The 23558-nt window shown below is 40.4% G+C and overlaps 2 protein-coding genes across 12 annotated transcripts; both read left to right on the top strand.

The window, feature by feature from the left end:
• The first annotated feature begins 3243 nt into the window (after positions 1-3243).
• arnt (aryl hydrocarbon receptor nuclear translocator) lies at positions 3244-16799 on the top strand. 11 transcript variants are annotated; one of them, XM_036005840.1, is made up of 21 exons: positions 3244-3592; positions 4255-4345; positions 4498-4545; positions 4647-4694; positions 4893-4940; positions 5585-5798; positions 6301-6514; positions 6643-6745; positions 6845-6910; positions 7078-7163; positions 7317-7393; positions 8024-8158; positions 8285-8359; positions 8699-8850; positions 9096-9221; positions 9704-9791; positions 12964-13166; positions 14310-14499; positions 15041-15215; positions 15297-15433; positions 15526-16799. In XM_036005840.1, exons 1-21 carry the CDS (start codon positions 3556-3558, stop codon positions 15607-15609), a joined length of 2397 nt encoding a protein of 798 aa, XP_035861733.1. In that variant the 5' UTR covers positions 3244-3555; the 3' UTR covers positions 15610-16799. The 11 variants fall into 11 exon arrangements, with proteins under 11 accessions (XP_035861733.1, XP_035861732.1, XP_031155253.1 ...); XM_036005839.1 differs by having other exon boundaries at positions 3245-3592; positions 9099-9221; positions 15038-15215; XM_031299393.2 differs by having other exon boundaries at positions 3245-3592; positions 12979-13166; positions 15038-15215.
• A 114-nt stretch (positions 16800-16913) lies between these two features.
• On the top strand, positions 16914-19810 carry LOC118495989 (cortexin domain containing 2-like). The gene has a single exon (XM_036005847.1). It carries the CDS (start codon positions 19457-19459, stop codon positions 19637-19639), a length of 183 nt encoding a protein of 60 aa, XP_035861740.1. The 5' UTR covers positions 16914-19456; the 3' UTR covers positions 19640-19810.
• The last annotated feature ends 3748 nt before the right edge of the window (positions 19811-23558 follow it).

The raw sequence follows: 23558 nt of genomic DNA, 5'->3' as shown, positions 1-23558 counted from the left end.
CAACAGAGGATGTACTTCCTGCGGCAGCTGAAGAAGTTCAACCTGCCAAAGACAATGATGATGCACTTCTACACAGCCATCATTGAGTCCATCCTCACATCCTCCATCACCATCTGGTACGCTGCTGCCACAGCCAAGGACAAGGGCAGGCTGCAGCGTGTCATTCGGTCAGCTGAGAAGGTGATTGGCTGCAATCTGCCGCCGCTCCAGGACCTATAGGCCACCAGGACTCTGAAGCGTGCTGGAAAGATTGTGGCTGACCCCTCCCACCCCGGACACAAGCTCTTTGAGTCACTCCCCTCTGGCAGGAGGATGAGGTCCATCAGGACCAAAACCTCACGCCACATAAACAGTTTTTTCCCCTCCGCCACTAGCCTTCTAAACAAGGCTCGGAATCCACCCTGACTCTCTCCACACCCCACCTCTCATGCCACTGTACCTACTCTGCTGTAGCGTTCCTTTTTACTACTGTTTAAATTATTTTACTATTTATTTAAATTTATTTTATCGTTATTAATACGTACTGTGTGTATATGTTTATACTTACATTGTTTATATTCTTTTTATCCTTCTTATATTTGTATGTGTGACATGCTCCAACAACACCATGACAAATTCCTCGTATGTGCAACGTACTTGGCAATAAAGCCCTTTCTGATTCTGATTCTGATTCTAAAAGTCAAGGTGCTACTTTAACGAACTCCTCCTAGAGATTTCATCAGATCGACTTCAAATTCGGTCTGTGTCATCTTAAGACCTTAACAATGAAAAGTTATTAAAAGCAAAAGTTTTCATCCAACGGTGTGGGCGTGGCGTGGCGGCCATTTTGAGCATTTATCGATAAACGAAGAAGTTGTTGTAACTTTAGCGTACATCGTCAAATTTGGCCGAAATTTCTCACGATTGACAAGGATCCAGGCCTGAGGACATTTATAGGCCAAAATTTACTTTTGGTCATAGCGCCCCCTGCTGGCAACAGGAAATCAGGCTCAATTTTTTGAGCCATTTTTGTGCGCCTATTCCCGAAACCCTTAAAATACATTCATTTTCACCAGGATTGATGCAACCGCCAATTTTGGTGAGTTTTTGAGTATGTTAAGCCCCTCAAAAAGGCGATTCATTTGCAGAAACGAAGGAATAATAATTCCTTTATTCCTTGTGGGGGAAAACATGGCCGCTACAAAGAAGATGTTATCAGGGTTAATAAATAACTGTTCATGCAACAGTGACCGCCCACTTTTTTTCGGCTCTGTCTCCGGAAGTGTTATGTTATCTCCTTACATATACCTACACTCTCCGTCTCTGCAAGATTGGGAATGATTGAGATTTCTCTTGGCACAGCTACCAGAAGACTTACAACTTTCAGACAGGTTGCTCACCAGAGATGGGAAGTAACAAAGTACAAATACTTCGTTACTGTACTCAAGTAGATTTTTCAGATATTTTTACTTTACTTCACTATTTATTTTTGTGCCGACTTTTTACTTTTACTCCTTACATTTTAACACCAATATTGGTACTTTCTACTCCTTACATTTTACAAACTTGGCTCGTAAAATTCTGAGCCTTGGTCTGGCTATCACCAGACCAAGCTCAATCTAGTTTCAAATAATTTCAGTATATATAAATAAGTGCAGAGTTATTCGGCGGCATTCATTCGCGGCAAATCATTGCGGCTTGATGGCGGTTTTGCATAAAAAATGGTTGTCATTCGCAAGGCTACTTTTACTTTTATTAAAAAAAAAAAGTAAATAAGTTAAATCAGTACTTCTACTTTTATCAGAGTATTTTTTAACACAAGTATCTGTACTTCTATTTTAGTACGGGAAGTGAGTACTTTTGCTCTCATATATATTATATATATTATATATATATATATATATATATATATATATTGACAAATATGTCAATGGCTGTGTCACTGCCCGATATGAGTCGAGTGCAGATGTGAGTCGCGCATGCTCAGATTTAAACTGTTTACGGCATAACGTGTCATACTGAAATTTGTGAAATCTATAAAATAATAAACGTTTCTCTTTACATACAATAACAGAAGATGGTAATCATTTCAAAAACGTTGTAGCTATCTATGACTGTTTGGTTGCTAACGTTAGCTCAAAATGCCATTCAAGTGACAGCCTTTGTTGTGTTTGATTGCTAACTTTTAGCTAGCAGTCATTTCAAAAACGTTTTCGCTATCTATGACTGTTTGATTGCTAACGTTAGCTCAAAACGCCATTAAGTGACAGCCTTTATTGTGTTTGACTGCTAACTTGTAGCCAGCAGCAGCAGTCATTTCAAAAACGTTTTAGCTATCTATGATTGTTTGATTGCTAACGTTAGCTCATAGACTGTGCGTTAGCTCAAAAAGCCGTTAGCATCTTGTAGGCTACTTGTCGCAAAGTGACGCATGCGCGACTCACATCGGGCAGTGACACCCATAGATATATATAAAGGCCTTTATATATTGTCGGTACACGATCCGTTCTGCCTGCACGATCCGTTCTGCACATGCGCAAGACAATACTGTTTTACGTATCCATACGACCTGCACGATCTGTTCCACGCTAGCCTATGGCTAGCCTCCACCGGGAAGCTAACGTTAGTTTAGCTAACAGCTAATTCGGCTAACCGCTAGCTGACAGCTAGATTCAGTCTAAAATAACGTTAACTCAAACGTAATGGGAAAAGCAGGCTACAGCTAAATTAAGACTTCACAGTAATAACAATAAAGACAAGTATTGAGTGATTGTATTTTAAATGAGCACAAGTAAAGTAGAACTGGCGTAACAGCTGTTATATATGTTAGGTGTTTGTTATATATGTCAACGTTTATTTTCAAGTTTTATTTTGAGGGTCTTTTAAAGTTATTACATGCTGTCTCAGCTAGCAGTTAGCCAAATTAGCTGTTAGCTAAACTAACGTTAGCTTGCCTGTGGAGGCTAACGGCAGTTGAGTTGACGTTATTTTAGACTGAATCTAGCTGTCAGCTAGCGGTTAGCCGAATTAGCTGTTAGCTAAACTAACGTTAGCTTGGCTGTTGACCGGAAGCGTGGAACAGATCGTGCAGTGTCGTAAATCCTCGTACAACCGCGCATGCGCGAACATTTTGCGCATGTGCAGAACGGATCGTGTGCCGACATATATATCTATGGTGACACCTGCCAGCGGGGCGGAGCAAAAAACGGATTTCCCAACATTTCACGTCATTTGTATCTGGCCTGTGAGGTCCAATAGAAAGAGGAGACAAGAAAGCAGTAGACAGCTTGCTCTAGACTGAAAACGAAACGCCATCTTGAATATAAAGGGGGGTTTAAAACCGGGACAAAACAGAAAAAGGGGGCATTGGATGAGATAAACTGTTATTTTTGTCTGTGTCTAAATCCTCCCGGGTTTCCCTTGAACAGTTCTAGTTATGTCTTTGGGCGTTTATAACAAAATAAAGGCGCATACGTGAGGAAATCGGCAAGGCACTTGTTAGCCTCTACCCAGCTAGCAAGGGGGAGGAGAGGGGGCTTGAGGCTTATTTTTTTCCGCAGCCGAAGTTGTTTGTTTATGTTATTCCAAACGGACATGTCCTCTTCAAACCCAGGTAATTTGCAATAAAAGTCACAGTGACAATTTAGTGGCATAGTAAGTTACTGCGCAACTGTTAATCGGTTATGGGCTTTTTCTCACACAGAGCTAAAGCGGACAATTTCCCAAAGATAGCGTGACAGCATCAGCTAAGTTAGCTTAGTAGTAAAGCTAATGCCACAGTATGGATAGATGGTTATTGCATAACTTTGCTAGCTAAGTGTTAGCTTGCTAACATGCTAGCCAGCTACATTAGCGGCTAACTCACTGTTAAATTGTGATATTTTTTTGAGAAATCAAATCTAAATTAGCAAACGTAACAGTTACGTTACCACGCTGCGGTTGGCTAACTCGGTTTATGTGTTTGTTTTTAGGTAATGTGGCTCACAAGATTGGTATCTGTGTGCTATATGTAACGTTAGCTTAGTGCCGTGGTTGTTTTAGCATCTACAATCTACAAGCACGAATTAAGAATATTTGATGTGGAGCTAACTTAATGTTGAATACACAGGTTGTGAAATAAAACCAGTGTCAGTTGTGTGCGTTAATGCTGATTTGGCCTTTGAGTATGGGCTCCAGTGAGTGGTTTAGTTTCTTTTTGAGTGCTTCAGGCTCAATAGGAAATCTCCTGCCATCCCTGATATATTTCGTCTCTCTATGCCTCTGTGTTATTAATAGAGTTACCAGACCCAAATCTGGGTATGGGGGCAAGTGGGACCCAAGGAAGTGGCAGTGCTGTTGTACCAAAAGGGACCAACAAAAGACCTGCGTAAGTGTGTGTGGTGGTCACCTTTGTGCTGATATGTCAGTCTTGTGTAATGTGAATTTGCTGACTGGTTTTGTTTTTGACACTTCCGGTCAAAATTCTTATGAGAATATTTGTGTGAAACTACTGATGTGTCTGTCTTCTCCTTATTACAGGCCAGACTTTGACGACGATGATGATGATGAAGGAAACAAGTTGTTCAGGTACATTTGTCTGTCTGTTCTGTCATAAAGCAAGATTAGGTGGTATATCAAGTGTTTGGATTGTCTGGGCTACCACGATAACAAGCAATGTTTTTCCTCAGGTGTGACGATGAAACAGGAGGCGGTAATGACAAAGAGCGCTTTGCCAGGTAGGAGGATGAATTATGAGAAATAGATTGTGTGTGTGTGTGTGTGTGGAGGGGGTGTAGGGGAGCAACACTTTTGATACACCGGTTTCCCCCAATGCTGCTCTCCCTTTCCTTTCGAAGTTTTGTTTTTCCTCTTACACGTTTTTATTTTGGTTGTGATTTTGGGCCTGTGTTTTAGTGGGTTGGTTTCATTTCCAGGTTTTTGGAAGAAGATCAGAGTTGTGCAGATAAGGAAAAACAAGCCAGGTATGGCCTGTACCACTGTGGAAGGCTCCCTCTCCTGCTTGTATCCATATTAATATTGAATGCAGTGATCAAATACTATCCTGTCCTGCTAGGACCCCAGCACATTGTCATTTTGCCAGCACAAAATTACTGGTATATTTCACCGCTCTATACGTCTGTTTTGGTGCCTGTCAGAATGTTATGCTTCTTTGCCTAAGGCAGCTGGTTGTATCTCTCAGCCCACCACTGTTTTATGTGTCACTAACTGCTACGCTGTGTGTGACTCAGGGACTGTTTACACTTTGGTAATCCTTTCCTCTTGAGCAACTGTCCTCTCTCTTTTCTCTCCCCTCACTCAGGACATCCGAGTGGTCTTTCTCTTTCTGCATTTGCTCTCTTTTGTCACACCAACTGGGCTCAAAAGACCAGACTCTCTTTCTTTCTCACTATCATTTTTATAGATAATTGATTTATAGTTTTGTGCGTCCATTATTTCCCTCACCTTCTCTCATTCCCACCTCTTCTTCCCAGTTAGCATACTTACATTGCAGCATTAACTCTAAACTCTACTCCATGTTGTCCACCTGCCCATCTGTTTCCCCCATCTCGATCCCTCCTATTCTCTCCACCTCTGCCACCCTCCCTCCCTCATTTCCTCGCTTCAGGGAGAACCACAGTGAGATTGAGAGGCGGAGGAGGAACAAGATGACTGCCTACATCACAGAATTGTCAGACATGGTGCCCACCTGCAGTGCACTAGCACGGAAACCAGACAAACTAACCATCCTGCGAATGGCCGTGTCCCATATGAAGTCTCTGAGAGGAAGTGGCAATACCAACTCAGATGGGTCGTACAAACCTTCCTTTCTCACTGACCAGGTATGAGCAACTGAGAGGGAGAGAAATGAGATGTGTAATATACATTTTTTTCTACTTAATCGACTTGATTGAATTTATTGTGGGCAAATCTTAGAACTTGCTGAAGGCATGTTCAAAGTAGGCAACAACGTTGAACAAGGCCGTACTGCTTGTGTAGGAGTCAACAACAGAGTGTTTTTACAAGTAATGCTTACAGCAGACAATATATAGGGGTGTCATGATTCTCCAAATCGACAGTTCGATTTGATTTGTAATTTTAAGGTCACGATTCTATTCAATTTTTTATTAAAATTATTATTTTTCAACAGGGTGGCAATGCCACAAAAAGAGCCACTAGATTTTTACTTTTTTGTGACTACCCAAATATATATATATATATATATATATACACTATTTGGGTAGTCACAAAAAAGTAAAAAAAAACAGAGACTTTAGAATTATGCTTAATGATAGATCATTTGTCCTTACTGCTTAGCCTGTCTTTGCTGCCATCTGTCTATAGGAACTGAAGCACCTCATCCTGGAAGCAGCTGACGGCTTCCTGTTCGTGGTGTCATGTGAGACTGGCCGCATTGTTTACGTCTCTGACTCCCTGACACCCGTCCTCAACCAGGCGCAGTCTGAATGGCTCGGCTCCTCCCTTTATGATCAGCTTCACCCAGATGACACAGAAAAGCTCAGAGAGCAGCTCTCTACTGCCGAGAATAACAACACGGGTACAACATACACATACACTAAATATGCTGACAGTAGTAGATTTGTTTTATTACTATTAAATGTTGACAAATGGTCCACTCATTAAACCCATGATTGAGTCAATTCCGTCTCTTGTTAACATTTAAAGGGAGGATGTTGGACTTGAAGACGGGAACAGTGAAAAAGGAAGGCCAGCAGTCGTCAGCCAGAATGAGTATGGGAGCCCGTCGATCATTCATTTGCAGAATGAGGTGAGAGTCATACTACAGTTAATGATCTAGTTCATTATGTATATTGATGTATGTCTTGATGCATACATTTTCCATGTGGTGGCCTGTGTGTATTTGCAGGTGTGGCTCTTGTCCCGTGGAACCGTTGTCCATGAACAGACTGAACTTCCTTAAGAATAGAAACAGGTGACCAAAACCAAACAATTTTTCTTTTTTAATTGAATTGGGATTACTGTGCAGAAGATAAGCATACCTGGAGTAAACCAGTAGCAATAAGATGCACGTAATTACAAAAATATTTCTGCCATAGACTGATTTTGCAGTATATGTTATAATTTCTTCCTTCACCTCAGGAATGGTTTGGGTACAGCCAAGGAAGGGGAGCCCCAGTATGTTGTGGTCCACTGTACAGGATACATAAAGTCCTGGCCCCCTTCAGGTAAAACTTTTTCATTTTACAAGGGTTGGCCATATACAGCTCTGTTAAATTTGCTTATATGGCCAGGACCTGTGTATGATGCTGAATCTTTTTGTGTGAGAATGAGTTATTCTTTGTGGCCTGTGTTAACACATTTTTGCACATCTGTTTCAGGAGTATCTTTAACAGACGATGAATCAGAAAACACTCGGGGGAATCGCTACTGTCTGGTTGCAATTGGGAGATTACAGGTATGATGGATGCCTTGTGTGTAGAGCTGTGCATGTGTCTTTTGCACTGAAGCTAGTTGAGCAATGATTCATTTTTAACTAATCATTTAAGTTCATTATTGAGTAGTATATGTTTGATACAAGAAAACAAAAGTTGTGTAAATGTATCCTTTGGTATGGATCTTTACATCTTAACTGCAAATTTGTATTCATCTCTAACAAACAGCAGTAATATTTCACCCTTATATTAACGATGTAAGAATAACATCATCACCTTTACTGGTGTTGGGGGAGACATGTATTCTTTGGAAAATGCATATCTACCACAAGGCAGTATTTCATGGTCACAATCTACAACTTTTATCTGAAGTGGATTATGACACACGTTTGCACTGTTACAGTGAGTTTTTAAATTATTTTTGCCTGTTAGCAGTCGATTGTAGAACGTTGATAATAGTCATGACATTTGAGTAAGCAACACTCAATGCATAGCCAGTTGAAGTTGAACATGTAAAAATATAAATAAATGTGATTCATGCACAATGCGGCTTTTAAAGTGTCTCACTTGTTTTGGCCCATTAAATGTTATGATGGTAGCTTATAATGCTTATGCTAAAAATTGGGTTTGATCTTTTTTTTTCTCCTTTTTAGGTGACTTGTTGCCCAGGTGACACAGACATCAACAGTATCAGTGTTCCAGTGGAGTTCATCTCACGCCATAACTGCCAGGGCATGTTCACCTTCGTAGACCACCGCTGCATGGCCGCTGTCGACTACCAGCCCCAGGTAAGACTCCCAGCTGGTGGAAATGTCAGGGACAGACAGCATCCTCTAAAAATCTTTGCGTCAGAAGTTGGTATTAATGTCTTCTGAGCTAATGGTGGTGCTTTTATTATCTGCTGTGTGTTGCAGGAATTATTGGGGAAAAATATTCTCGAGCTCGCCCACCCTGAAGACCAGGGCTTACTGAGAGACAGCTTCCAACAGGTAGGACTATCTAAAAGTGCATCTTTTTGAGGACTAATTTTTATTTCTGTTTGTCTCTTGTGTTTATACTACCATGTGAATGTGTTTTACATGCACTTACAAGAATAAAAGAATAGATGACTACATGTAGCATCTTTGTAATCAGAATAAATGAGCCTCCTATAAGTCTAAATCAGCCACTTTCTACAGCTAAAAAGTTGACTATTGGTAAAATTCAATTGCCGATGTGTTAGCTGATATCTACCTATAACTGTGTTTCTTGTGTGCATGTAAACCTACTGCTCATTGATTATGAAAACACCTAACTATAACTTTGGCATGCTGGATTATTGTCCACAGGTGGTGAAGCTGAAGGGGCAGGTTCTGTCAGTGATGTTTCGGTTTCGCTCCAAATCGAGAGAATGGATCTGGATGAGAACCAGCTCCTTCACCTTCCAGAACCCGTTTTCAGAGGACATTGAGTATATCATCTGTACCAATGTCAATGTCAAGTGAGTCACACACTGACTTTACCAATTCCCATGATTATGTAACACGATAACAAAATTCAAATACAGTACATAATGAAACCATTGATGTCTTGAAAACTGTTGTGATCCCCCTGTCTGAATGCTTACCTATCGCCCTCAATCCCCAGTTCCTCTTACACCCTTACCACAACCTCTTTTAATAAACCACACACTGATCAATCTCTCCCTGCACCTCTCCTCTGAACCCATCTCTGATTGTGGGGCAGTAGAAACTCGACTCAGGACCCCCTCACTCCCATCTCCTCCCCAGGGGGTTCGCTGCCCCCCTCCCTGGGTCAGAGCAGCCCAAACTGCCCTCCTGTAATGCTCAGCCCTGGACAGGTTGCTGCCAGGTGAGACCAGGCCTGGCCTGACTATGCTCCCCCTGCATGGGAGAACAGGGGCTGTTTCTTCATGGGAGACACTACTGCTGTTTTTAGCAAACTACAGTCCTTCTGTTTTTGTTTAATATTTCCTACTCTGGGTGATTCTTCTCTCCATTGTATTTGTCTATGTTCTCCTGTAGCATTAGAAAAATAGTGCTGTCGTCTAATAATAAGAAGCATGTCTAGTAGTTAGTAGTGAATATGGACTTTTATCACAGGTGGAGTAGCATGTTAGCGGTATGTATTTGTACAACAGACCTTTTGTGTCACTGTCTTCCTCCTCTCTTCTTATTTCTCTTATGTTGCCATGGTGACCGGTGACGGGTTGAGTGCTATTTTGTCAGCAGGTGTTTGGGCTTTCTCACTCAATAGTGGATGGGCATGGAAATGGGAATGAGGCTTTATTTAGACCGACTCTTTTCTCTCTCTTTCTCTGTTTCCCTTTTCAGGCAGTTACAGCAGCAGCAGCAGGCCGAGCTAGAGGGAAGTGGAGCCAGAGATGGTCTGTATGAGGCAGGACCAATCACCCTCTCACAGGTTAGGCCATGCACATATGGGGACACATTTTATTTTTTTATTTAACCTTTATTTGTACAGGTAAACTCATTGAGACACAGGGTCTCATTCTCAAGAGAGACCTGTATGTTTGTTTGAAGCATAGATTACTTCTTGTTTCTCTTGGGTCCCTTGCGGTAATAACTGGCCAGGCCTGTTTTATGGAAAACAGTGGCAGAATGTTGATTATTTGCTAAGCAGGAAAACAGAACCGGATGTTGGGAGGGACCCATTATCACAACTGAACTGCCTGCTGTTCATGCTTAAAGGTGAAATATGTAATACTGACAGCTAGTGTTTAAAATAGTTACTGCAGTTCAAATTCAAAATACTGGAGAGAGTCTCACATAGCCAGACATTACTTCACAGCACAGCGGAGTAGCTAACATTAGATGCTGGCTATATTGTCATAAAAGCCCGTGCTCACGCGGAGCTCTGTACCCAACTGACAGACACACTTCCTTGGCTTAGAATTACGATATGAACCGCTAAAAATAATGCTACCTTGCCGTCCTCTCCACCGGACTGAACACACTTTATTGGCTTAGAATTGCGGCAACAATTGCTAAACACACTGCAAACTCACGGTCCTCTCTTCCCGATTTACAGCCCCCCTCTCTTGTCCAAAATAACACAGTTGTCGGCCGCTGAACAGGCTACATGTTGTAAACAGCCGTGGCCCGCTTGCCTGGTCCTCCGGTAACGTTAGCAGTTAGCAGGGTTAGCATGGCGGCGTTAGCCAGGACCAGTCGGGATCACTTTACTGGCTGTCTCAATTTTTTTGCGAGTAACCAACTCGGGTACTCTAGCTGTATAATTCAATGTGAGTACACGAATGTTGAAATTACAATAATGGCTAATTCCTACCTGTTCCGGAGGAAATTAGCCAACTCGGCGTCCTTTTGGGCTCTAAGCTGTCTCCATTTTTTTTTTTTTTTTTTTTAGGTCGGGTAGAATCTATCTCCGTTGATCCTGTTAGTTTGTTTGCTGCTTTCATGGCGGTACTAACGTTACAGCTGCAGCGCGCTGGGTTTACGTTTTTACAGGTATATCTGAAAACCCTGTCTGGCTGTCGAAGAAATTCAACAATAGTGATTTACAAATCAGAAAAACAGATGACATATTATAAACAAGTAAACATTTTTTTATTTTTTTTATATGTATCAAGAAAACTGCATTCACAAAACTGTTAAATTGGAAGAACAAAGGTTTGTACAGTCATGAAATATCCTGGGAAAGTCACGGACTTTACATTTTTATTTTATTTTAAAGGTCTGGAAAGGTTTTGGAAAAACATGACATCCCAAAAGATTTCTGCTAATGTTCCTGCCTCATGGGGCAACACTACTAACCTGTATCACCACTTAAATAAACACCACAAAGCCATGTACGATAGTTGCATGGCTAAAAAGCTGAACAGCAGTGTGTCAAGTAAGCGAAATACCACACGACAGGGATCACTGACCGTGTAAGCAAAAGCATAACTCCATATGTATGTACTTCTGAACAGAATGTGGAAATTACTCAAGGACTAACATTTATTGCGAAAGATATGATGCACCTCAGTGACCAAGCCTGGGCTCACGGCTATGATAAATACACTGCATAAGCAGTACAACATGCCCTCCCGCACATATTTTAGCCAGGTTGCCATACCGGAGCATACACACAAAATTTTAACGGAGCCGCAGTGGAGCTGAAAAGTTTTTTTGCTGCTACAACTGACGTGGTAAAGCCGTAGGATCACTATAGCTGGCAGTGCCATACTTGTGCACATATACATATTTAGTCAAGTTCACAGACAGTGTTTAAAAAGTGCATTTCTGCAATCTGCACTTTAGTTTGTGTGATTTGTTACTGACTTTCATATTAATGTTTACACCAGGCTTATTTGTCAGTGCTTTATGTTGTCATGGTAATTATTACATGTTTACAAGGCTGTGTGTTCAACAAATCAAGTCACTGTGATTGAAGTAGTTTATAAATAATATGTCATTCATTTAAATTCAAGCATCACCAAATTTTTATCAATATAATGACATACAGGCCTGGCCTGCAGGAAAGAACAGTTTGTTTAATCTGTCTAATATTGTGTTGGTCATACTATACAACGATTCATTGTTTGTGTTTGTTGAATAATACAGCAGATAAAGAGCTTAAAAAATAAGAGCATTTTAAATGGCTATCGCAATATTGGTTTGAAAAATCGCAATTAGATTATTTTCCAAAATTGTTCAGCCCGATTGCCTACAAATGATAGTCAACAAGGGCATTTGGGGAGTAAATAAAAGATGTTTGTCAATGTTTGCTTGGGCACAGATCATAAGATATAGTGGGTGTAACAATGTCAGTTAAACTGTCATGGAACTGTGCCAGAATGTTAAACTGAAACTAGTCTCGCTTTGCCAGACCCTCCTCAAAAGCGCGCTGAAGGAGGGTCTGGCTACTCCACATAGCATTCGGGGATGGGAGGAAAACGTTGTGCGAGAGAGAACTCAGATTGGACAGATAGTCTAGCTAGCTGTCTCAATTTACCAGGCAGAGATTGTAGGAGCAGTTAACCATAGTCCTCATAAATCCACCAAATTTAAAATTCCAACACAAAGAAAGCATAAGGAAACGGAAAAGACATGCATCTGGCGGAATTTTCTGCAGCACCGGAGCAATCCTGGAAGTGGAAATCGAAGGATATAGACTAAACCGAAACTAACTGCCGATGGCAGAGCACTTATTATTTACTGTATGTTATGTACTCTTTATTTACCTAGTATTCTGTTATCCTAATTCTGCTACTTCTGTCTACTTTGTTAGCATACGTATAAAATGTAAAGACAAATATGTTGTTTTCGGCTACATGAATTAAATTGAGCTTGGGCGGTGTCTCCTCCTACAGTACCATGATTACACCCTCCTCCGTCTGTTGTGGATGTCATTAAATGAACACGTATTGTATTGCAGAAAAAATACAGGCTTTTGTGTGTAGTGCCATATTTGAATGTTTGACAGCCTTGGTAAACACAACACATTCAAGTGTACTGGAGCATTAAGGAATTGTTGATTTCAAGCATTTACATTTTTAGATTGAGATGATGAATGTCAAAATTTGAGACAGGTCAATTTTTCACCAAGGTAAGTGTAATCCCTGACTGATGCTTTTGGTGGTCCCCAGATGTCGGTGCAGCCAGTGATGGCGGCAGTGCCAGACCACAGCAAGAGCCTTGAGAAGCCAGAGCTCTATCCTTCTCTTTTCCAAGGCCCAGATCAGACCAAGGGCCTGCCCTCCACCTCCATTGCCACCACACAGATCTACCCTCCAGCCAATAACTTCGCTGCTGGTCGTTCCAATGATGCATACAGGTAGGAAGTCTTCTATGTGTATACATATCTGTTCACGTGTTTACATGTACACCTAATGACTGTACATGTACACCTGATTGGTTGAACCACTCCCCTCTGGCAGGAGGCTTCTGTCCATCAAAACCTCCCGCCACAAAAACAGTTTCTTTCCAACTGCAGTCTGCCTCATCAACAAGGCCCAGGACCCCCCACTGACAGACTCTTAACCCCCTACCCACAGTCACTACACGTTACATTAACACACATCATGGACTATTATCCCTGACCATTTCATATATTGTACTGACAACTTAAATACATCCCCTGATTAATATTTTTGCACACCTTACACTTCTTCTTTTCCTTTCCATATGTGTATTGTATGTAGCAAATACACAAGGCAAATTCCATGTAAGTGAAAACTTACTTTGGCAATAAATCGTATTCTGATCTTAAACCTGAAGGCAATACGTCTAATCAGTTTTTTGAAGCAGTTAATGCCATTGATTTACTACAACATGGAAACCAGGAGGGTGTCTGTAGTTCTTATCCTGTTATCCCAAGTTAATAATATAACATGATTAAATCAGATCTCAAGATAACAGTGATTTTGTCAATTAATAATGTACTTAAATTGAGATCTGAAGATAATGAGAGTATCTACTGTAAACTATATGACTAGCTAGTGAATTAACTGACACATTTATTTAACCTACCAACTGCTTTGCATGTCAGAGCAGAGCTAGCAGGGGCACTTCTTTGTATGATATTGGCTTGTGTGCAACAACAGACCATAGGAAAACTCCCAGTTCTTTTAAATGTGAGTCTGCCAAATACTAAAATTGAAATGAAGGGTATAGGAGATCAAAGGCTTACCACATGTGCTTTAAGTGGTTGCAGATGCTGCCTGACAAAGATGATATTACCTTCAGAATGTATTTCTGAAAGCACTTATTGTATGTCTCAAATATTCACCGTTACGTTGACTTTGAATACAATTTCTTTATTTGCTGCTAAAGTTGAATTCACAATAGCTTTTTGGCATAATAAGAGGTTGTCCCTGGTTATTTTCAACAGATTTCCTAACATTGATATATGGGGGAACAGTTTTTTTTTATGTTGTTTCGCCTAGTATATGATCACTCCTTTCACTTTTGTCGGCAGGCCAGTCAACATGACTCCACAGATGGTACAGCCAGCCCACTCAGCAGGGCAGATGCTTGCTCAGATGTCTCGTCAGAATGGCGCCCCCCAGTCAGTTCCCCCCTCTAGCACTGGCAGCCCCCTCCATGGAGGACCAGCAGGAGGATGGCCTGGAGCTGTAGCTGGTGTTAGACCACAGTTTAATAACCAGGTAAGCCAGTACAAGATTCATTATCTGACTTTGTTTTGCCTTTAGTGGTGTGTTTTAGTCAAGCTTCATTCACAAATGATACTTTTGTCTGTCTATACCAGTTATTAATAGGGTTGAGTACCGAATTCAATACTTTTTTAGCACAGACTGAATCGCCTCCTTAATATTGAGTATCAAAAAATGCCTGGTCATTCATTACCAATTTTCAATACCTGAGGAGTAAATGTCATGAGTGTCAGTGAGCCAATAAGCATGCAGCATGCTTCTACCAAGATCTAATGATGGTTGTCATTTGGCTTTCTAACATTACACTTTACAGAGGCAAGCAGGAAAACTGCTACGTTACACAAAGACGGGGCTCACGTGTGTAATGTATTTTGAGAGGCTGCACTACAATGTGCGTCACATAGCCTAGTTGTAAAGGAGCGAACATTTTTGAACGATACCCATCCCTAGTTATTAATCACACATTATTTATTTAACATCGACCCCACCTACAATTCAGACTAAATGGAGTCACTCTTCCTATTCTAACCAGCAGGTGGCTCCCCAGGCAGCAAAGACTATGTCTCCACAGTTTGCTCCCATGGGAGGATTTGGTGGTGGTTCTTCCAACTCTTTTGGCCAGATGCCTACAGGTGCTGCTCCCACCCCAACCAACAATGCAAACTACCCGCCCATTAATGCACGTGTCAGCCTCAGCACCAATGGTTATGGTAGGTTATGTGCATTTGTGTGAATCTGTGTCTCTGTGTTATACTGGTGCATCCTCTCATCCTTCTGTACTTTTATCTCAGATGGCTCTCAGTCTGGGGCACAGTTCCCCTCTCGAGCAGCGGAGGCAGTGTGGCCCCAGTGGCAAGGCCAGCAGCACTCGCAGAGTAATGCAGAGCAGCATCCTCATGCTCAGGGCAACCAGCAAGACATGTTTCCTGTGAGTAATACAAGCCTTATCTCTAAAGCAATTTATTATCCCTCTCTCTGTCACTTAAAATGTATCTCTTTGTCTCCTTCAATTTTATTCAGGATGTGTTGTCTATGCTGGATCAGCCTGCCAACTTTAACGGCGATGACTTTGAGATTCCCATCTACCCTTCATTCGGCCAGTGACCTGGTCAATACTTGTCAGCTGGTCTACCCCTTTGTCTTCTTGAGTGTTTTTGCCCTCACTCTTTCTTATTTTATATAGCTCTTCTGCTCTTCTTTTCTTCCTGCTCCTGAGAGTAGCACTCTTCCCTTGCTTTGCATGGCTTAAATTGCACTGCCACAAGCCAGTTAAAGATGGAGGGATATATCTGACTGTAGATATAAAGGGGAGGAAAATCAAGGATTTGCTACTGACTAAAAGATAATTATTTTAACAATATTCAAGCCATTGTAAGCGAATTCTCTAACTAGCACTGCCCAAAGCTAAACACAGGAAGTAAACATATACACACCACGGCCTTTTATTCTAATGTGGTTCTAGTTTTTCTCAGGCATTGATGGAAAGTGTATTTAGCTGTTAACCCTTTTAGCATGTAGACTAATCACTCCAATCGTTGATTTAAACTCTCAGGAAATTGCAGGGATATACAGCTTTGGTGATTTCATTTCCAATTCTCAGCTGTTGCACGCAAACCACCACTGTCTGTGCTAACCTCACTCACAGTTTTAAATCCACAGCATGTCTCTGCATGTCAGCACCGCTTTCATGAAGCGCTTCTACAATGTGTAGATTTATACTTACTGAGTACAGTTTTCTATGTACATTGATGGCTTCACTTATACATTTAATTATTTTGTGTATCCTCTTAAGGAACATGTGAGGTTTTTTCTTCATTGAATGATGTCCTTTAACAACAACAGACGCACAATGTTACAATGGCTACATACTGTTGGTCTGTGTACCTATTGTAAATGTATACAATCTATTTTTCTTTGCCTACATTAACATATATACAGTATGCATGTGTGTATGTATGTAAAATGGATGCGTACAGTATCATTATCAGCTGTAACACAGTCGTAGGGTTTCTGACTCGCTTGATATTCTTCTTTCTGTCGCCCTGCATTACCCTGTACCAAGTATGGGCTTTTTGTACTCCTTTTTGTAAAAGATATCACACAGCAATAATTAACAAGCAGGAATTGTGTACTTTTTAAAGCCATTCTTTATTTGTTGTCATAAATGTTTTCCTTGATTACTGTTATTTTAAAATGGAGAGGTGTGATAGTAATGTTTGATTTAAAGGAGAATTCCGGCCGATTTTTACCTGAATTTTGATCGCTAGATGTCTCCGAGTACTGTCGATAGAGGGGGAAAAAAAAAACGACCAAAATCGGTGCTAGCAAGCTGGAGTTGCTGCAGCTTATGGCCAGAGCTCCCAGTTAGCTAAAATGCCAGTTGTGGGGGCATATTCTAAAGAGTGCCTTTGTGCCTCTTAACAGACACAAAATGCAATTAAAAATTCTGTGCAACATGAACAGGGCCCTTACGTGACAACAAGATGTGTTTTCAACTCAGACATTATCAACCGTTTAAATTTGTACTGTTTGTACTGTCATCCTTCTCAAAATGTTAGCTGCAAATGCGGCGATCTACTGTGGAATAGAAATGGTTTGCGTTTGTGCCTTTCCGAATTGTGGCGAAAGAATGAGAAAATACAATTACCTAAACGTTTATCGTCTACCTTTCCATAAACATGAGATACTGCAGTTGTGGCTAGTTGCACAGAAATTTTGCATTTTATGTCTGTTAAGAGGCACAAAGGCACTCTTTAGAATATGCCCCCACAACTGGCATTTTAGCTAACTGGGAGCTCTGGCCATAAGCTGCAGCAACTCCAGTTTGCTAGCACATTTTTTTTCCTATGGACAGTACTCTGTGACATCTAGCGATCAAGATTCAGGTAAAAATCGGCCGGAATTCTCCTTTTTATTGAAAAGTTTCCCAAGTATTTTATTGTTATTTGTGATTTGTTACTTTTGACGATCTCTTCAGCTCTCCATTGCCCTATTCTGTATTTAATTAATGGTTTGATCAGGGTATTCAGGGTTGAAATGGAATAAACAGAGCTTAAAACAATATGATCTACAAGCGAGAATGCCCTAAAAAAAGAAAAGAAAAAAAAAGAAGCCCTCTTGTTTGTGACAAACATTTAGGTCTTACTCAACAAGGTCCAGCCATCTGTGTTTTACAATCATTTTTGGTAAGTTTGTATTATAGAAGAATGTTGTGGTATGAAAGATAATGTTTCTCAAATATTTAGATTTTTAATATGTGGAATTAGTTTAAATTTGACCCTTTTTATTACAGATCTCCATTGTGTGAAACACTTGCACACTTATGAGAAATTATGTAATTATATGTAAACCAATGCTGATAATTGACCATCTTCAAGAAGATGGTATGTTGGTTACTGTGTTGTCTTTATTGGTTGCTCTGTATCCAGGTTGCTTTTCCAATGATGTGAACTTTTATCACTCATAGAAACACAAATATATATACTGTATATGAAATGTTAAACCAGAGAAAGAAATGTTTGGTTTTTGTATTAAATTGTTGAAAGTGAAGATGTTGGACAGTGTTTTGAATTGAACACGCTTCTTTTCAGCTGTGGTAGGTCATAGCAGTGTTAGTCAACGCGCGGCATCATTTAATCCTTAATCACAAAGTTGTATATATTTCCAGTCCTGTTCATTATGGCTGTTTGAGCAGTGCACTCTACTGATCACACTCATGCAAGAGTCATGGCTGTTTTCAGTTACATCCATGCATGTATTCACTTCCTTGAATCAGTTTTATGTTCTTAATTGGTGAAGAAACCAAAGCCATCTTGCTTTGATTGGACTGTATCTGTTTTCTTTCCCTATTCTGTATATCTGTGTATCTCCTGGGATCAGTTTCCGCCTTCGTCCTTCCTCTTTCACAGCCTGGGGGTGCAAACGGATGGCATTAATGCTAGTACTGGTCGAAGATAGGTTTACTGTGTCAACTGGGTCCTGTTAAAGTTGCACTTGACTGACGTCTTGTGTTGTAAATGTTGTTTTGCCGGTATCATCTCACCACATACTGATTCTTCGCACAGTTGTTTTCTCAGATCCACTGTTATTTGCATAGAGTCACTTTACTCCTAATGTGTGTGTGTGTGTGTGTGTCTATAGTGGCATCAGAATACAAGCAATCTGCATTTTTTTTTGGTTAGGATCAGTTTCCAAACCCTCTCAAGTGGATTGCCACTAAGGCGTCCTATTCGCGTCCTATTCTCTTTCCTCAACCTTTTCGTTTTCCTTTCTGCATCTTGACTTCTCTATACTCTGATATTCCACCAATTTTAGATTATAAATAACAAAAACCTTGTGTGGGGGCATTTGTAGGATGCACTGATTGCTTCAGTATAGCATCTTAATCTGCACGACACATTTTTTTTATATAACGCTTTAAAAACCTGTGTTTTGACTCTGCCACGTTTCTGTAGTGTTGTCATGTGTCCATACCTTGTACTGACCAGGGATCCAGTGACTCCAGTTAAGGTGTCATCTCCTGTAAAGGTCTTCTCTCCTGTAGAGACCAGAGAGATGCCTGGGTGTTTTAATCTCAGGAACGGCCTGATCGTTACCAAACTCCTTATTAACTATTCATGGAGGACACAGGTGCCAAATGGGGCTGTGTGTGTCCACCAGGCTATCTTGTCTTTGGGAGAACAGTAGGTGTCAATGTTGGGAGAAGGAAAAAAAGACCAAGACGTAGAGGAATGGATTGTTGAACAGAAGAAGAGTTGGTGTCAATGGATTTTATGTGAGCATCAACAGAAGAGCTGGTAGAGCCCATTCAGATAAAGATATACTGGATTTTTGAATAATTAAAGCACTGTGGAACTGCTTTGATAGTATTAACTACCAAGAGGGAAGTAAACAGATGAGACGCTGACTGAGGAATAGCTGGACTTTAATTTGTTTTGGTAGATTTGTCAACATGGACCCTCCAGTCCTCCCCGTGTCCAGGTTGGATGTGGATGTGGACCTTGGTTTTGCCTTCTTCTTCTTCTTCCTGCTCTGCTTCTTCTTGTTGGTGACCATAGTCCGCTGCGCTCAGATGGTGCTGGACCCTTACAGTAATATCTCTGTCACGACATACCAGGATGAGCAAGAAGAGTGATGGACCTACACATTTTACAGTAAAGCCATGACGCCATCTATTCAAACTAAAATGGGATAACAAAAATGAATACTCAAAAGCCAAAGAATATTTTGAGGCACCTTTTATGACCGAGTCAGTTCGGTGGAGTTTTGTCTGACACTTTTTCAACTTTTATATAGTTTCTACCTATTTACACTCACCTAAAAGATTATTAGCAACACCATAATACCGTGTTGGACCCCCTTTCGCCTTCAGAACTGCCTTAATTCTTCGTGGCTTTGATTCTACAAGGTGCTGGAAGCATTCTTTAGAAATGTTGGCCTATATTGATAGGATAGCAGCCCCCACACCATTAGCTACACCACCACCACCAGCCTGCCCAGTGGTAACAAGGCTTGACGAATCCATGTTCTCATTCTGTTTACGGAAAATTCTGACTCTACCATCTGAACGTCTCAACAGAAATGGAGACTCATCATTCCAGGCAACATTTTTCCAGTCTTCAACTGTCCAATTTTGGTGAGCTTGTGCAAATTGTAGCCTCATTTTCCTATTTTTAGTGGAGATGAGTGATACCCGGTGGGGTCTTCTGCTGGTGTAGCCCATCTGCCTCAAGGTTGTGCGTGTGTGCCTTCACAAATGCTTGGCTGCATACCTCGGTTGTAACGAATGGTTATTTGAGTCAAAGTTGATCTTCTATCAGCTTGAATCAGTCGGCCCATTCTCCTCTGACCTCTAGCATCAACAAGGCATTTTCGCCCACAGGGCTGCCGCATACTGGATGTTTTTCCTTTTTCAGACCATTCTTTGTAAACCCTAAATGGTTGTGCGTGAAAATCCCAGTAACTGAGCAGATTGTGAAATAGGACTGAACGATTTTTGAAAATAATCTAATTGCGATTTTTTTCCCAAATATTGCGATTGCGATTCGATTATTTTTTAAGCTCTTTGTCTTCTGTATTATTCAACAAAGACAAACAATAAATCATTTTATAGTATGAACAACACACAATTACACACTAGACAGTTAAAAAAGTAAAAATATAGTATATACACACACACACACACACACACACACAACCACACAACAGTGTATTTTTTTTTTTACAGTGCACAGAGAGGAGCTGCCTCCAGCCCCTCCCCCTCGTGAAGTTGCGTGCTGCCGAGTGCAGAGAGGCTATCGTTGCGTTAGCTAGTTGCTGGTGTTCTTGCCGTGGGATTAACTGTACTAATAAAACTGTTGAAACACCGCGGCCACGCTGCTGTGAAAGCTCCCCGAACGTCATTTATCAGAGTCTGGTTGTTACCCCTCTCAGTGGCAGCTCCTCCACTCCATATCTTTATAACGGAGCTAACCGCTAACCGGAGCTAACCGCTAATCAGAGCTAGCTAATAGTTGCCAACTGAGCCTTCAGTTCTGCGTGTCTGTATCCATTAACTGCATGTATGGACTCGAACCAGAATAAAACCCTTCATTTCATTAAAATGGCTGTAAAAGTTTTAAACTACAACTCAGAGTTGTTTGAATGACAGAAATCAGCTCACGGTACAGCGTAGCGTTAGCGTGCTAGTTGATGCTTTCTCTGCAGAGTGCAGACTGATTTGCTCGCGCGAGTCATGTGACCAAATCGCAGCCTTTGCGATTAGGAAATCGCGTTATAACATATAGCGATATTATCACAAATGCAATTAATCGTTCAGCCCTATTGTGAAATACTCAGACGCTCAAAGTTGCGTAGATCACCTTTCTTTCCCATTCTGACATTCAGTTTGGAGTTCAGGAGATTGTATTGACCAGGACCACATCCCTAAATGCATTGAAGCAGCTGCCATGTGATTGGTTGATTAGATAATTGCATTAACGAGACATTTAACAGGTGTTCCTAATTATCCTTTAGGTAAGTGTGTATATTAACATTTAGTACAAAAAATATAAAAAGGTGTTTACCAGCAGCATCTGAAGACTACAAATAACGTAAGTATGCAATGTAAATTACAAACTATATTTAATATTTAGTGTAGTATATACTTATGGAGGTATTTATGGTTTCAAGTTTAGAAAACTCAGAGAGACCATGTAGTTGTTTGAAACACATTGTAATTTTGTTGAAATGTAACTATTTAAAATGACTTGACTATGTGACTATTCTGTGTGCTGTATGGTCTAGACATAATTAAATCTTCTAACCATCTAAATCAAGAAATTTGAAAACTAATGATTCCATCCAGGTAGGCCTTTCTGGTGTGATAAACATGAAGGCCTGCATATTGAAAATCAGAATAAAGTAGTACATATAAAGTGTTGGTTAAGCTCAACTGGTAAATAAAACAAAAAACAATTAATCAGCGATCAATGGTCTCTGACCAGAGCCTGTGCATTTAATCAAATGTACAATTTCATGACTTTACAAAAAATGGCATATCTCACCAGGAGGTAAGCCGTTATATTCACCTTGTATCATGCCAACATACAAACAGCCAAACCTTTTTACTTTAACTACAGAGAACAGAAAGGCTGACTCCATGAGATCACGTGTGATTTATTCGTCTTACCAGAATGTACATTGTGAAAAGCTGCTTTATAAACACAAGAGGCGAATGCCTCCCCTTCCACACTAATAGGGCACAGATGTTTCAAAGTTCTCAATGATAGAACTATAACGCAAAACAGATGTTCTGCTGTTTTCCCCAAAGTTGTATATCTTTTGCACACACTTTCATGCAAGTTGCATGTTATTGAACAAATTGAATAACCCCTTTAGCTTGTAGCATATGTGTTGATAACTGATCAGTGGTGTTTCAATAGAGGCCGCATCATAATAATAGGCAGAGTCAAGAAAAAAACAGGACGGATTATTCATGTGCATCCTGAAGTGGCTCTCAAAGTGAATTGAAATCAGCGATTACTGTTTAATAGCCTTGTAATTAAAACTACTGGACAGGAATAATGCAAAAGGTAAGAGTCATAGAACTGCCTAGAACACTTTTTTTTCAGTGCCTCTCAGTCAGATGTGAATTTTCTATTCACAAAGTTTTTTTCAGTTTGCTTAAAAAGGGAAATTACTTATAGCATTAAACGCTTTAAGGCCATGAAATTACACCTCCTATAATGAATGAATCAATGAATGAGTAAGTACTCGACAATCTCCTGGTATCATTCAGAAACTCCATAATTAGCGCCAATTAGCTCTAGTTATGTCATTTCAGGGTATTTTGGTAGCTTGTGATATAGTTTACTCTCAAAGTAGTACTTGCAACACTGGAAAGTGGAAATGTTTAATGACACACTTTATAATTATTCCTGGAGCAAAGTATTTATCAGAATATAAAGTGTGATTAAAAAGTGCAATGACTTGATTAATTAATGTCGCTACAGTTTATCTTCATTTCATCTTAAAATTCTCACATGCAATATTGTAGAGCTTGATTGGGGTGCTAATCCACAAATTACAATAATACTGTTATTAAATGTGTTGGCAGTAAATTTATTTCAGTATTCTTGACCATGACATTTTTGTTGGATAAAAGACCTTTAAACTTATACCATGATCTGGATGAATACTCAATTCTGATTGGCTACAGGCTGTCCATTAAAACGTGATATTCCTACTAACGAGTTCTGGTGAAACTGACTGTTTACCGCTCTAAATTAATGCGCTACATTAAATGAAAAAGATTGGTTATTTCCACTGTGTAGTCCTTCAGTGCCTTGAATCTGATTAGCATAACGTTAGCTTTCTGGGTCGTAGCTGAGCCAGAGGGTTCTATGAGCTGAGTGAGATAAGCTGGTATTACTGACTGTATATTATACAGTCTATGGTATTAACCCTTCCATAATGGACACCTCGTCGGGCATTAACAACAACAACAACAACAACAACAACAACAACAACAACAACAACAACGTTACCCTTGACATGAAGAGAAATTTAGGCGC

Source organism: Sander lucioperca, chromosome 10, assembly GCF_008315115.2.
Source record: "Sander lucioperca isolate FBNREF2018 chromosome 10, SLUC_FBN_1.2, whole genome shotgun sequence".
NCBI lineage: Eukaryota > Metazoa > Chordata > Actinopteri > Perciformes > Percidae > Sander > Sander lucioperca.
This window is presented reverse-complemented; position numbering and strand designations above follow the sequence as displayed.

What these genes read in the sequence shown, in the direction of transcription:
- arnt (XM_036005838.1), top strand. Translation starts at nt 3,556, where the DNA reads ATGTTATTCCAAACGGACATGTCCTCTTCAAACCCAG. An exon ending in TCATTCATTTGCAGAATGAG is followed by an intron (nt 6,746 to 6,844) that starts GTGAGAGTCATA and finishes GTGTATTTGCAG; the next exon opens with GTGTGGCTCTTGTCCCGTGG. An exon ending in TTCCTTAAGAATAGAAACAG is followed by an intron (nt 6,911 to 7,077) that starts GTGACCAAAACC and finishes CCTTCACCTCAG; the next exon opens with GAATGGTTTGGGTACAGCCA.
- LOC118495989 (XM_036005847.1), top strand. Translation starts at nt 19,457, where the DNA reads ATGGACCCTCCAGTCCTCCCCGTGTCCAGGTTGGATGTGGATGTGGAC.